Source organism: Vitis riparia, chromosome 18, assembly GCF_004353265.1.
Source record: "Vitis riparia cultivar Riparia Gloire de Montpellier isolate 1030 chromosome 18, EGFV_Vit.rip_1.0, whole genome shotgun sequence".
Classification (NCBI taxonomy): Eukaryota; Viridiplantae; Streptophyta; class Magnoliopsida; order Vitales; family Vitaceae; genus Vitis; species Vitis riparia.
In genome coordinates this window covers 13,306,571-13,321,896 of record NC_048448.1, presented here as the reverse complement: position 1 = coordinate 13,321,896, position 15,326 = coordinate 13,306,571, and the positions used below count along the sequence as shown (strand labels likewise).

Sequence of the window (15,326 nt, the reverse complement as noted above, 5' to 3'; positions counted from 1 at the left end):
TAAAAAAAAATTTCTAACATGTCTTCTTCTATTTTTTTTCTCCACACAACTTTAATTGAGAGCTAATTTTGAACAATGAGGAGTTGTATTTACTAATAATTTTAAAATCTTACAACCTTAAGTGCATCCAATCATATTGAGCTTTTAGGAGAATCAAAGTTTTCTAGTGGTCATATCTTTCCTTCAAATCACTCCATAGAGTAAACAAATTTTTTACTGTAAGATAGTCATTTTTAATTATTTCATGGAGATAATGGTGAAAGAAAAATCAACGTTTTTACACGATCCTATAGGAATGTTTGATTTCATTTCTTTATTGTAGATCCAAGATTCATTACATCAAGATATATTTCAACATCAATGGTCCAAGATAGATAGTTTTTTTTTCCAATAATATCAAGTGTTACAAATTCGAGTTTTGTGAGATTTGACAATCAAAGAACTTTATATATATAAATATTAATGCATTATTTAATATAAAATAAATTTTACTATAAGTTTTAAATTGATAACATTAGTATTAACTATAATCAAAACCAAATAGTTTGTTTATACCTTCCCACAATATATAACCTAATTTAAACGAACAAAATCAATACTAATATAAACATGCAAAATTTATTCTATATAAGCAATCTTAAGTTTAAAATTAAAGAATTATTTTTAGAGCAATTCATGTTGATAACGTGTTATAAAATGAGAAACAAACAAAATGTGAGTTATAAAAGAGAATTGAGAGAATGAAAGAGTGAGAGAAAGAACTTAAAAAGGCTTTCTTGCTATAAATGTTTTTTATACAAAGAATGGGAAGTCTTTTATAGGCTTTATAATGTCTTCTATTTAGTACTCATTTTTAAGATTATAAATGGAAGTTAGCATTGATGCGATTCATCACTTTATTTATGACAAATTTAAATTTTATTTTGAAATATATTTTGATACTTTAAAAAAAAAAGTTTTTAATAGGGAGAAAAAGTAATTAAATTTGGGAGGAGAGGAAAGCGGCCCATCCGGTTGGGTTAAAGACTGATATACCCCTGAGAGTCAACATCACAAAATTGCTATTTTATTTTATATGACATTTTCTTGTTTCAGAATTGAAAATGGCGTTGTAAGTTTGGAGGCAATCTCACAGAAAGAATCCACCACCTTTCGCTCTCTTCCTCTCTGAGCAATCTGACAAACTCCTCCGACCCGGCCGTTGCCTTCGCCTCCCTCCCGGGGGACGTCGACGACGGCCCACCGGCCACTATGATTCTCTCTAGAGATCCCGCCGCCATCTTCAGCGGCGGCGGTATCAGGTTTCCTGTCTTCACTCCTTTTACTTCTCGTGCATCGCTCTTAATTTTTCTTGGCGTCTCTTTTTTCTTTTTCAGATCAAATTGTTTTTTGGGTGAAAATCCACTTTTCCGTTGGGGCGGTTTTATTGAATTTTTGGGTTTGGGATATGTTGGAAGGACCCTTTATCGGTCGCATGAAGTTCTTGGTAAGTAGAATGGTGTGGGAAATTGAATGGCTCGGTTTTTTCAAGCTTAGGGTTGTGTTTGGATGGTTAGAATATATTTCCTAGTAGATTTTTTTGGGTATCAAAATTGGAGGATTGCTATAATTTATCCGAATGTTATGTCATCTTTGCGCAGCTTGGTTGGTACCTCCAAAATTTTCCCCATTGGAATTCCTTGTTGAAAATTGCAGATGAAAAAAGAAAAATTGCTTTCTACCCGGCTACTTGGGTTATTTTAAACCATCAATGTAACACTCTCTAGGCCTTGAAAGGTGGTAAAGTTGTGGAATGGATATTTTTGTAGGTTTAGGGCTTGAGTCACCTCTTATTCTTTGATGAATACCTAATTTATGTGTGGGGTATATGTGAATACCTATTAGATATGTGTACAAACATATTAGAAATACATTGCTCTTTTCCCCTGTTCTTACATGTATTGAGCATGCTTGGAAGAGTAGGCATGCTGATTACGTACCATTTTCATATTTCTGCCGTGTTATACTCATGGCAGAAATTGTTAGTTGTGCATATTTTTAAGGTCCTGTATTGCAAGTCTTGGTTTATGTAGTAATTTTACGGTATGGAATACAATTAATTTGGCCTTATGCACTATAATTTAATAGGGTAGATAGATGACAGATTCCTATCACTACCAAACCAATGGAAGGTCACGTTGGGTTTTGGCATGTTAATTGTAGGCTGGTTCAAAATAACCATGCTCAAACCAAACCCACCATCTTGTGTATGGTGAAAAATAATATTTAAGGGCATTAAAAAATTATGAAAGGCCATTTAAAGTAATTGATATTAAAAAACTAGTTTAACAATTAAAAAAATCAGGTTGGATGCAGGAGCCAAATTTAAAACTATTTGGCTGGAAAGTTTGGGATCATACTTGCCAACTCTACTTGAGTATATTGTTAACCAAATCATTGATGGGAAATTGAGATTTAGATAAAGTTCACTTTGATGCCATAATTTTTTGAATGTGGGAGAAGGTACATAGGTGACTAAAATGTTGTGTTATGTTTTGTTAGCTTTCTCACTGGTGATCAAAACGCAAGATTCAGCTATGGGTATTCCAGTTTCAAGGGTAAAAGGCCTTCCATGGAGGATTTCTACGAGACTAGAATATCAGAGGTTGATGGTCATATGGTAGCCTTCTTTGGTGTTTTTGATGGTACATCTCAACTTCTTTAACCACCAAACTTTGGTCTAGGTGTTGTATTTAAGGTGTTCTTTAATCAGGGGCAGAGATCACTACTGAATACTGATGATATTTTGGTCTTTCTGTTATACTCATTACTCTGTCCAGTGTCTTACTATTTTTCCATGGCCTGATGTATTTAGTAGGTAGAAACTAATTTTTGCATTGGGATGGGGAAAGTTTGAGTTTGGCTTACCCTGCTTTACTACAATCATTTTTTTTTTTGGATGTTTTTTGCTCCAATTTAGGTCATGGAGGTTCAAGAACCGCGGAATACCTCAAAAACAATCTTTTCAAGAATTTAAGTAGCCACCCAGATTTCATCAAAGATACAAAGTCAGCCATTGGTATGATGTTGGTGGATCTTATGAGAACAATTTCTTGCTATCTTTTTTCCTGGTGGGTTATTTCATAACAGAAGATTCTATTGCAGCTGAAGTATTTAGAAAGACTGATGCTGATTATCTCAATGAAGAGAAAGGTCAGGCAAGAGATGCTGGCTCAACTGCCTCAACTGCTGTACTCGTTGGTGACCGGATGCTTGTTGCAAATGTGGGAGATTCTAGAGTGGTTGCTTGTAGAGCTGGTTCAGGTTTCTGTCTTCTCTATTAAGGGTGGGACTTGTTAGGGCTATATGAGCTGGAAGTTGTGATTGTGCTCTAGGATCAAAAAAGGACAAAAAAATGAAGAATGAGAGTTAATAAATCCTATTATTGATCTTTGACTAAGCATGACTTTATCTATGCTTATTATTGAGAAAAAAGAAGATAGAGAAAAACATGACATCTCATTCTCATGGATAATGATGAATATTAATAAACAAACACATTTGAGTTCTACTACAATTCAAATTCTATCTCCCACTCTAATTCGAATTAGTAGTAGACTTCTACTCTAATTCAAACTGTATCTCTTACTCTAATTCAAAGTAATAGTAGGTTTCTACTCTAATTCAAACTCTGTATTCTATTATAATTCAAACTAATAATAAATAGATAAATATTAAAATTTAAATTAAGGATAAACATTTAAATAACAATATTCTTAGATTCTCAACACTCCCACTCAAGTTGGTGCATAAATATCTATCATGCTCAATTTGCTTGTTAGGTGTTCAAAAACTGGTCTATAAAGTCCCTTGGTTAGGATGTTAGCCAGTTGTTGGGTAATTGAAATAAATGGCGTGCATATAATACCAACTTCAAGTTTTTCCTTTATGAAATGTCTATCAATCTCCACATGTTTAGTCCTATCATGCTGAATTGGATTATGTGCAATACTAATTGCATCTTTATTATCACAACAAAGCTTCAAAGGGTAGATTGTTGGTTATCTCAACTCTTTTAGGACTTGCTTAAGCCACAACATTTCACAAACCCCATGTGCTATCGCTCTAAATTTTGCCTCCACACCACTCCTGGCTACCACACTTTGTTTTTTAATCCTCCAAGTAACCAAATTTCCTCAGATAAACATCCAATACTTTGAGGTTGGTCTCCTCACAGTTACCAAACTAGCCTAGTTTGCATCCGTGTATACTTCAACTCCCCGTTGCTCATTCTTCTTAAAAAATAGTCCTTTTCCTAGTGTATTCTTCAAGTACCTTAAAATTCTATAAACTGCTTCGAGATGTACTTCAAAAGGTGAATGCATATATTGACTTACTACACTAACTACAAAGGTAATATCTAGTTGAGTGTGAGATAGGTAAATTAACTTACCAACCAATTTTTGATACCTTGTAGTATCCACCAGAACCCCAATTTCTACCTTTCTGAGCTTTACATTGGGATCTATAGAGGTATCTGAAGGTCTACAATCACTCATTCCTATTTCCTTTAGAAGATCAAGAATATATTTTTGTTGTGAAACAACAATTCCCTTCTTTGACTATGCTACCTCCGTTCCTATAAAATATCTTAAGGCTCCAAGATTTTTAATTTCAAATTCAGCGGCTAGACACTTCTTCAAATGATTCATCTCAACCATATTATCTTCGATTAGAATAATGTCATCCACACACTTAACAAAAAATAATAAAAATAATAATAATAATGTCATCCACATAAACTATTACAACTGTAACTTTACCTTTTGGAGAGTATTTCAGAAATAGGGCGTGATTTGTTTGTCCTTGACAAAAGCCTATTTTCAAGTGGGTGAATCTCTCAAACCAAGCCCGAGGAAATTACTAAGGCCATATAAAGACTTTTGTAGTTTACAAACCTTCGAGCCAACCCTTTTATCAAAGTCGAGAGGTAGATCCATATACACTTCCTCCTTTAGGTCTCCATTGAGGAAAACATTTTTAACATCTAGTTATTGTTGTGGCCAATCCAGATTCGCACCAATTGATAAAAGAACTCTGACTGTATTTAATTTTGCAATGGAGGAAAATGTTTCTAACTAGTCAATCCCATATGTTTGTGTAAATCCCTTAGCAACAAAGCATGGCTTATACCTTTGTAGAAAGTCATCAGAATTATATTTGATAGTAAACACCCACTTGGAGCCAACAATGGTCTTCCCTTTAGGTAGAGTTACTACCTCCCAAGTCTTATTTTTCTCAAGGGCCCTCATTTCCTCAAGGACAATCTTCTTCCACTTTGGAATTTTTAGAGCATCTTGTACATTCTTTGGAATTTCTACACTAGAAAGTTGAGATGTAAATACTCTATGGCAAGACCAGGAAGTGGTTAATATTTATTACCTTGTTAAGGTTGGTGTGGAAAACGCGGAGGCTTTGGCTGCATAACTTGGGTGTAAGGTTGGGAGTCTCCCATCCTCCTACTTGGGATTGCCTTTAGGTGCTCTTAATAGATCCGTGGCTGTTTGGGATGGAGTGGAGGAGAGATTGCGGAAGAAATTGGCTAGGTGGAAGAGCCAATACATCTCCAAAGGAAGGAGGATCACCTTGATTCGAAGCACTTTGGCAAGTATGCCCATTTATTTCATGTCGGTGTTTTCTTTGCCCAGAATGGTCAAATTGAGGATAGAGCAGATTTAGAGGAATTTTTTGTGGGGAGGCGAGGCTCTTGAGTGGAAACCTTATCTTGTACGGTGTGGTTTGGTTTGCCTAGACAAAAGCAAAGGTGGGCTGAGAGTAAAGTTCCTTTGTACCCTCAATAAGGTGCTTTTGTGTAAATGGAGTTGGAGGTTTGCTAATGAGAGAAGGTCTTTTTGGTATCAAGTGATAAGGGGAAAGTTTGGGGAGGAGCAAGGGGGTTGGTGTTCCAAGGAAGTGAGGGGTGGGTATGGTGTGGGGTTGTGGAAAGCAATTAGGAGGGAGTGGCATGTTGTAAGCAGTAGGCTCTCTTTTGTGGTGGGGAATGGACAAATGGTGAAATTTTGGAAAGATAGATAGTGTGGGGATTCACCTCTTTGTGTTTCTTTTCCCACTTTATTTGCTTTAGCTGTCTCCAAGGATGTTTGGGTCAAAGATGTGTGGAGTTCCACTGAGGGAGGGGGGAGTTGGAGCCCACACTTTTCTAAACTTTTTAATGATTGGGAGGTGGATGAGGTGCACAGGTTTTTTCTGGCCTTAATGGGAAGAGAGTTCAACAAGAAGTGGAAGATAGGGTGCTTTGGAGAGAGACTAAATATGGGAAGTTTTCTGTTAAGTCTCTCTACAAAGCATTAGTTTCAGGCCCTCTAGTCTCTTTCCCTTCGATGGTCATTTGGAAAGCTTGTGTGCAGCCTAAAGTGAGTTTTTTGGGTGGGAAGCAATGTGGGGAAAAGCTCTTACTTTGGACCAACTTCAAAAGAGAGGACAACCTTTAGCGAATAGATGCTACCTATGCCAAATACACTAAGAATCAATAGATCACATTCTTCTCCATTATGCCAAGGTAAGGACTCTTTGGGCGTTGTTTTTCTCTCTTTTTGGGGTGCAGTGGGTGCTGCCAACCACAGTTAAGGCGACGCTTTTGAGCTGGGATGAGTTTTTTGTGGGAAAAAAGAGAAAGGAAGTTTGGAGAGTAGACCCATTGTGTCTTTTTTGGACAGTTTGGGAGGCAAGAAACAAAATTGCGTTTGAGGAAGAAGTGTTGTCAATCCAAAGACTTAAGAGTTCTTTTGTTTATTTTCTTTGGTCAAAGACAAAATTGTTCATAAAAGATGGTCCTTCAACTTTAGTTGATTTTATTGATTGGGTGGGAACCCGTTGAGGGTGGGGTTCATGTTGCTCCTCTGTTCGTGGCAGCTGTTATGTGGTCCATAAGCCTTTTGATTCTTCTTCATTCCTCTAATAGGAGTTATATTACAGGGTACTTCCTTTTTGCCTCAAGCACCAAACTTCAAGGGTTTTAGCCATGAATGAAAAGTCTCTCTTTTTTCTCCTCTCTCTCTCTTTTTATTATTTTTTATTTTTAGAAGTTTTAATATTTGTTATATTTTTTATTTTTTATTTTTACAAAGTTGGTGGATGAAGTTAACATGCTTTTATGCTGATTTCATTAGTTGACAGAGTCTTTATATATTTGATTTAACTGGAATATTATAGTATATAAATAACTGCAGGGTTAACAGGCTCTTCTTTGTTGAGTGATCATTATTGTTTTTGACTGCAGCTATCCCACTGTCCACTGATCACAAACCTGATAGATCTGATGAACGCCAAAGGATTGAAGATGCTGGAGGTTTCGTTATTTGGGCAGGTAAGTTTCAATCTTTGCAGTCTTATTTATATGCACAGACCATGCCTATGCCTAACTGTGGTGTATGTTCATGCATTGGGAAGGTTCTCAGGTGGTTGTCCTTCAAGTCAACTAACTTCATTATGCCATTTAAGAGTCCCAAACTCTGGCTTGAATACATAGTTGTGAACTTTCATAGACTAATCTACAATTCTTTGGATCAGTACTGCCGCTGGAGAGATGCAAAGTTTAACTGACAATAAGGTTTTGATTACAGAATTTTCTGAAATTTTCAATCCCTTTCATAAATGAACTCCAACTCTATGGTGAAAGACCAATTGAAGGAATAGTTAAATAAACCACTGCCATGCAAGTTCATGATTGCTTAGTTAAAACCTCATTTGATCTTGCTCATGAATAACAAGCAACATCAATCTCATTTTGTAGTCCATTACTACATGACCTGAGCTGGAGGAACATGGAGCTTGACTTGGTAGTCTTATCATGACCACTGGGATCATAGTGACATTGATGGCACATCTGAAATACTACGATATCTTTGTGGGACATCGCACATGCATGTAAAAAGAAAACTCAAATAATTTACTTATGATTATTCCCTTTTAATGAACATCATAGGGTTTAAAGGCTACCCTACCATAAATAAGTTTCTATCAATTGAAAATGGATATGATAGCGCCTTTGAGGCTCGTCTTAAGTGGTAAGGGGTTGGGGGCGGGAAGTAGGAGGTTCCAGGTTCAAGTCTCAATAGGGAGGAAAAATGATTGCCTATCAGGGTGAAAAAAAGGACATGATAGTTCCAGAATCCAGATAAACAAAACCATCTTTCAGAGCTGCTTTATGAACTATAACTATGTGTGATCATGGAACCTGAGCAATCCAATACCTGGAGCTCAGCCTGCTTACTACCTATGTAATGGATTTCAATCCAAAGAGAACTTTGAACTTCTATTCTAGAGCTTTTGGTTGATCATGACAGATGCATGGAAGGAGAATAAAATATGTGAACAGTTTGATATATGACTATATACTCCACATTGATTTTGTCAAGCAGAGGATGTTTCCTATATGCAAAGCAGAGAAAAGTAGGAAATATAGCCCTATTATGCTTATGTTGGCATGTAGGGAAAAGTTGTAATAGACGAATATTCAATGGTTTGGAGCAGTCGGAGTTGCGACTGAAAAATGTTTTTATGTACTCTTTGTTTGTGTGGTCTGGGAGATCCCCAGGAAATGAGGAAGCATCTTTTGTACATATCATCAATGTGTTGCATTGTCCATATTGTGCAAGCAATTCTTTTCTTTTCTTTTAATTTTTTGTTTCTTTTGATGACTTGTCATAGCTCTTGTGTATTGGGTTGCTCCCTCTTTAGGTGTCTTCTAATATAAATTCTTGTTTACCTATCCAAAAAAAAGAAAAAAGACATTGATTCTTAGATGATTTCTTTAATGCATAATATATATTCTTACATAGTGATCACATGCATGTTCACATCAATAAAATTTAAAGTAAATATGGAAATTAAACAAAAATAATTTGTCTTGAAAACCAGCAGCTCCATGACTTCCATAACTAGTTTGTTTACAAATGACATTTTGTTTCCAAGTATACTGTGCTTTTACTGTATGCTTCAGTTCTTATCTATAACTGTTTTCGTTTTGATTTGACTTGTATATATTTGTAGATTTTGTGGTAGTGAACTCTAAATTGTGTACATGTGATCATATATGTGGCAGCATGAATTAAAGCTTTTTAGTTTTTTTGTGGCAATCTTTTACCTTCTTTTTTGAAATAATTTGTTAAGTATGATGGTAATTTTTCCAATAAAAAAGGTATGAAGGTTTTTTTTTTTTTTTTTTTAATTTTAATTTTCTGTGAAAGTGTAAATTTTATATTTGGTCTGCTAATGTGGTTTTGGTTGTTATGATTATCCCCAAGCTCCAATGATACAAGTCTAACATGGATTTCAGATAGTAAAACTGTACCTGAAATTTCTCTAAAATGTTTCTGAACTTCACTAGGAACCTGGCGGGTTGGTGGTGTTCTTGCTGTTTCTCGTGCATTTGGGGATAAACTTCTTAAGGCATATGTTGTTGCCGATCCAGAAATTCAGGTAATCTTATATTGGGTGCTGTTCAAGTGCAAAAATATGATTGCTCCTCTCATATGTCTCACGAGAATCTTTTATTTTGTAAACCCTGGAGGTGCTCTCTTATATGATGCTAATACATCTACATATAATGGATTATAATCTACGTGCTAACTTTAAAGTAATTTTATATATTATTGTTGTGAGTGGTCCATTGTATCCAGACTACCTAAAGGAGATACAAAGAGCATGGGAAATGCATGTTGTTGGGAATTTGGTCCACCCTCTTTTAGTAGTTTGGGTATTTAAAATTTTAATTGCCAGACATGCGCTTCTGATTCTTTTCAGTTTGGTGGAATTTTCCACTTGATGCTATATTTAATTTTAAAATTGGGTGCACCTCTTTTTTTTTTTTTCTTTTTTTTGTGCAATATTTTTTTCATATGTGGGTGTGGACTGTTCCTTCCATGTCTTGTCTTTTCATCATAGGGCAAATTAACTTATCTCCATTATGAAAAACTTTCCTATCTCATCATTGTAAGGCACATTAACCATCTCCATTATGAAAAAAATTTCCCTGCCACTTGAGCATTTTCAATATGGTTGTGAGGCACTTTCCTTATTTTACTATACATTGGACATTTTTGGATGTGGTTATTATTCGGATCGATTTCACCAGTGTGAAGTAATGCCAAGAAAGAAAATGAAATGATGCTTAGTTGGTAAGGATGCTGATCCTGTGCTTATTGCTGCACGTGAGCCCTCATTTGTTTACTCTTTTGAGGGGTTCTGAGCAAGTTGACCGCTATACTGTATGGACCACACATTGAGTGACAATGAGATTATGGCTATGGAATGAGCCAGTGGAATCTCTGGAGAGTGGGAATGAAGATTTTCAATACATTACTAAAGAGTCGGATTAAAAATAAAAAATCCAAATGCATGTGTCTATTAAAATTAAAAATAATTATTATAATTAAAAGTTAGTGTATCTAATGGTAACAAAACCCAATGTTTGATGGTAGAGTTGATATAGATTGTTCATTTAGATCAATAACTACTAACATCAACAAGTTGGAGTTCCTTGATGCATGTTCTGGAATGAAAAATGGAGAGAAGCAGGAAAGCTGGAAGAAACATGGAAAGAGTTTAGAAAAACAGATATTTGCAAACATGCTTTATTTGGAAGATATCTCCTTGGATAATCTGAATTGAAGGACTTTAATTTCAGTAGGGGATTGGGCATTGCTAATCATGATAATTTTAAAGCAAAATTCACATCTAAAATAAGTGAAATTTATTGCACTTTAATTCATGCAGTTACTTATGAATGGAATTCTTTAATCTTTATTGCCATTTTATTTTTTTGATAAAGCATTTGGATTTTTTGTATTAAAGTTTAACTTTATTGTCTTGTCTTTATACTATATTTCCACTCCACTTGTTGCTCATGAAGTTATCCCTTTCAAATGCTCAGGAAGAAGAAATTGATGGTGTAGATTTTATAATTATTGCAAGTGATGGACTTTGGAATGTCTTCTCAAATAAGGTAAGTACTTTCTTACGTATAAATCATTCTGCAGGGGAATAATGGAATCATGTAGATGTCTTTATGTTTTTTTGCCTTTTGGCAAAATTTTAGATAGATGTTTTTCTTGGGTGCATTTGAATTTGTTCAGAAGTGGGAAGCAGAACACATTGTAAACTACAACCTTAATGTTTATTTTAGGGTATTTTGGCCATCATATTAATCTTAAGGCAGGTATTTTCTTTTCCCATCTTATAGTATGTGTTAGATTCTAACTAGTAACTATATCAACCTAAGGTAATCACTCAAAAGGGAGGGGTGCATAAGGTGATGATCACTTTTTACAAATTATAGTAAATATGAACTATGATGAATGTAAGAGATAGTATAACCAATAATATAATAAAAACAATAAAGATTAATAAATAAAGAGATTAGGGAAAAGAGATTGCACATTTCGATTTATAGTGGTTCGACCCAATCCAGTCCTACATTCACTCTCCTCTAGCTTCAATCCCAAGCTTGAGATTCCACTATATCAAAGCTTTCAAACCAAGCCATCAAGCTTTACACCTGGATTAACTGGCTCCAATGGGCACTTACTTTTTTTCTCAAGAGATACTTCACTCTTGAATTCCTCAAGTGATGCCCCACATTTGACAAACCTTAAATGATACCTCATTCTTAGATTTTCCCTCAAGTGATACCCCACACTTAAGCTCACCTCAGAAGATTTACAAGAAATGAATTTTTCGATACAAATTTCTAGTTTACAAATTTTTGCTCAAGGATATAAAGAAAACTAGGATTGATTAGGTGCACTAAGAATGGAATGCAAGTTTAAACTCAATGCTTTCAAAATATTTTCTTAAAGCTCAAAAGATGATTGAATAATTATTTGGAATTCTTCTCTCTTTTTTAAATAAAGCATAGAGCTTTGATATAGAAGTTAAAAGATTAAACTAGCCATTAGAAATAAAATAAATCTCCTAGAATCAGACATCTGCATATTAGCCATTAGTGCATTTAATGAGGTGCAAAGAGCCATTGGAGGCCGAAAGACAAACACGGATGTTTAGGTGGTCATCCACATTGCCAAGTGGTCATCCAGATGGACGTTCACATGGCTTCTAGTGGCTAAAAATCCATGCTCAAGGTAAGTGGTCATCTAGGTGGACATCCACTTTGTTTCTAGTATCCATTTTGTCCCAAAATAGAGCAAGTAGATGACTGCTTGGAGGTCCACATGACAATTGGATGATTGCCTGGACATCCACATGGCTATCAGATGGCTATCTGGTCATCCACATATGCTCTAGCCTAATATTTTTGAAAGTTCATGCATGTTGTGGGGCTAAGACCTTTTTTAACTAACTCATATGAAAGTAAACCACCTTCTAACAAAGTTTTAACCGATATTTTGAGAAATTTTTCTAGTGTAAGACACCTCAGTTAAGTCGATAATGTTTTTAAGTAACTTTAAAAGATTTTGATGAAAAGCTTGAGGTTCAAGGTAGTCACTTAGGTTAGGTAGGTCTTTCCATCCCCAAAATAATTCTCATCCAAATTATAAAAGTATAAAATCAATTAAAAACTTATGGATGAATGTTTTAGAGCTTAACAAAAATATGCAGTCCTAAATTAGTGCACTTATCATCTTACATAAGTATTCTAATGATAAACTTGATAAATCTTTTCTTTGTTCTTTTTAAATTCCTTTTTTGCTCCATGTATCTTCTTCTTGATGGTTCCAAGGAGCTCCTCTTGACTACCGCACTTAAGTATAACCATTAGATCCAAACTTTCTTTTGTTATCATCATAAAACGAGATTAGCCAAACCTTGGTCTAACAGTGTGTGTCATAGTGGCATGCATCATTCTAAAGTGTTTCAACCAGTCAATGCTTCAGACTAATGATGAAACATCATTTGTTTGGTTCACTTGTAATAATACAAAAATTATAGTTCTTAGCTCATATTCTGAATGTCTCGGAACTTCATGTGATAGTTCTTGCATTATTCACCTATATAACAAGGGAAGAAAAGGAAGGATGTAATACTATATTACAGTTACAGTCTTAGATGATGTGATTCTATGGGAATCTGGATTACATCTGGAACTTGATATTATCATGAAATGCTGCCAAGAAAAACTAGCTAGTAATACAACATTTTATTGATTTGTGGGTGAAAAAATAATATGGGAGATGATGTATTTTATAAATAGTATTTAACAAAGGCAGGTTTCTAAGATTGTTGTGTTGATTATGTAGATGAGCCAAAACTTTCCTTTATTGAGTGAACACGGAACTACACATGTATATGCTAGATACGCTTAACACACAAGTCCATGTTGGTTCATTTTGTGTATACTGAAGGCTTCTCTGTTTCGCAACTTCCAAATGCTGTGGTGTCTAATTTAGCAGGAAGTAGCCTATGAACATTTGCCCTCAAAGAATGTTATCAATATCTATTTGAGGATCTCTGAGCATTTACAAAAGCAAAACATGGGGATAGGTGTAAAAATTCACTATTTAATGCTTTTTTTCATGTTGATCAATTACATGATATTTCCCATGAAGATAAATCTTATGGAATCCAAGCCCCTCAAAAACGTTCTTTCTTCTGCGATCAGGAGGCCGTGGCTATAGTGCAGGACATTATGGATGCAGAAGCAGCATCAAGAAAACTTATACATGAGGCTTATGCACGAGGGAGCTCTGACAACATTACTTGCATTGTAGTCCGATTCAAGAACTCATGAGAACATGTCGAGGTTTGGATGAGTCTGTCGTGGTCATGCTTCTACCAAGTTGAAGATTGAATAGTGTTGTAATTGATGTTGGCCTTTTGATTTTGGCAGGTAAGGGGCTGGAGAATGGGGAAACTGCAATATTTGCTTGAAGTTAGTATAACAGTTGAGTTGTCCAAGTTATGGGTCCTACTAAGGGCCTTAGTCTGTGTCGTGATTATTGGCTTTGTTGCATCCATATAATTCTAATCTGCTCTGAAAATGCAAGCTTGGTTTACTGGTTTGTTATCAACACATCCTCATAACTGTATAAACCAACTGTTGTGCATTTGGGTATTTGACATCCCCAATTCTCCTTTCAGGACTGAATGTGCCGCCCTTGTGATATGCAGTAGCTTAGGGTTTAGCTTGATCCTTGGTTTATTATAAGGAAGACATAAACCCAAAGAAAAGAAAAGCCCTTTGTCATCATAATAAACCAGTGATCAAGTTCATGTTATTAAGAATACTGGAAATAAATTGAGATGTTAAGAGCATGTTTGTGAATTGTTTTTTAGACTCAAAAAGATGTGTAATTTTATATATATATAAAACTGTTTTTTGAGAACCCATTATGAAAACATGGTGTTTTTTGAAGATAATTTTCAATTGTTTTCTCTTGTTTCATTAAGAATGATTGAAAATAAAACTTTAAAACTAGTTTTTTACAATAAAAAATATTTTTTTTACAATATTTTTCAATTATTTTCTCTTTGTTTCATGAAGAATAATTAAAAATAAATTACTAAAAATAAAAATAAAATTTTTGAAAATATGTAAAAACAAGCTAATTTTTTTTAAAAGTTTTTTAAATAGATTTTTGTTCAAAAAAATATCATAAAAAACCTGTTCTTAAAGTTGAAGATATTATTGGATGAAAAATTAGTATAAATAAGTGCAATTTTAATTTTAGAATGTGCCATCATACTCATTGGATCTTAGATTGTCTAGGGTTGGGTCAGGACAGTCTCTTAATGCCTTTTTCTTCTTTTCGTTGTTATTTGATAAAGACTTGTCATTATAAGGAAGAAGTCGGGAACAAACATACTTGGAGAACACATAAAGAGTATATATGCTGCGTTTCGGGAAAATGAATGCTCCTAAAAAGAAATTTATTGATTCTTTTTTAAACAAATATTTAAAATGATATTATTATTTGCATGTATTTTCCATTTAATTTTTTTCAAAATTTTATTAGAAGCTAATTTTGGTATAAATTTAGAATTCACGTCTCAAATTTGAAATTTTAATACATATTTGAAAGATATATTTTGAAATTACTGTTTCTAATTTTAATAGAAGTCATATTTTTTAAATTAATAATTTTAAACAATTACTTTATAACTCACATTTTATTTGATAAAGGATAATTTTGACCTAAAATTTTAAGCTCTAGACGAGTACTTTTCTTTTAATTAAACTATAGGTGCTAAAGGGCCATAAGCTAAAACGTAATACCTGGGCTAAAAATTACTACTATAAAAATTGATTAAGATAAAGATAAAAAAATAAAATAAAATAAAATAAAATAAATGGTATGACACAAACTTGA

The 15,326-nt window shown here is 34.3% G+C and overlaps 1 protein-coding gene across 1 annotated transcript; it reads left to right on the top strand.

Annotated features, from left to right (window-relative positions):
- Positions 1 to 1,105: 1,105 nt before the first annotated feature.
- Positions 1,106 to 14,096, top strand: LOC117906397 (probable protein phosphatase 2C 11). Its single transcript, XM_034819404.1, has 9 exons — positions 1,106 to 1,301; positions 2,542 to 2,684; positions 2,960 to 3,058; positions 3,145 to 3,303; positions 7,280 to 7,366; positions 9,389 to 9,480; positions 10,934 to 11,005; positions 13,619 to 13,759; positions 13,847 to 14,096. Exons 1-8 carry the CDS (start codon positions 1,252 to 1,254, stop codon positions 13,745 to 13,747), a joined length of 831 nt encoding a protein of 276 aa, XP_034675295.1. The 5' UTR covers positions 1,106 to 1,251; the 3' UTR covers positions 13,748 to 13,759; positions 13,847 to 14,096.
- Positions 14,097 to 15,326: the final 1,230 nt, after the last annotated feature.

Bases quoted from the DNA above. Each gene is read 5' to 3' on its own strand.
- LOC117906397 (XM_034819404.1), top strand. From the start codon at position 1,252: ATGATTCTCTCTAGAGATCCCGCCGCCATCTTCAGCGGCGGCGGTATC. The intron at 2,685-2,959 runs GTACATCTCAAC...GCTCCAATTTAG, and splicing joins CTTCTTTGGTGTTTTTGATG to GTCATGGAGGTTCAAGAACC. The intron at 11,006-13,618 runs GTAAGTACTTTC...TTCTGCGATCAG, and splicing joins GGAATGTCTTCTCAAATAAG to GAGGCCGTGGCTATAGTGCA.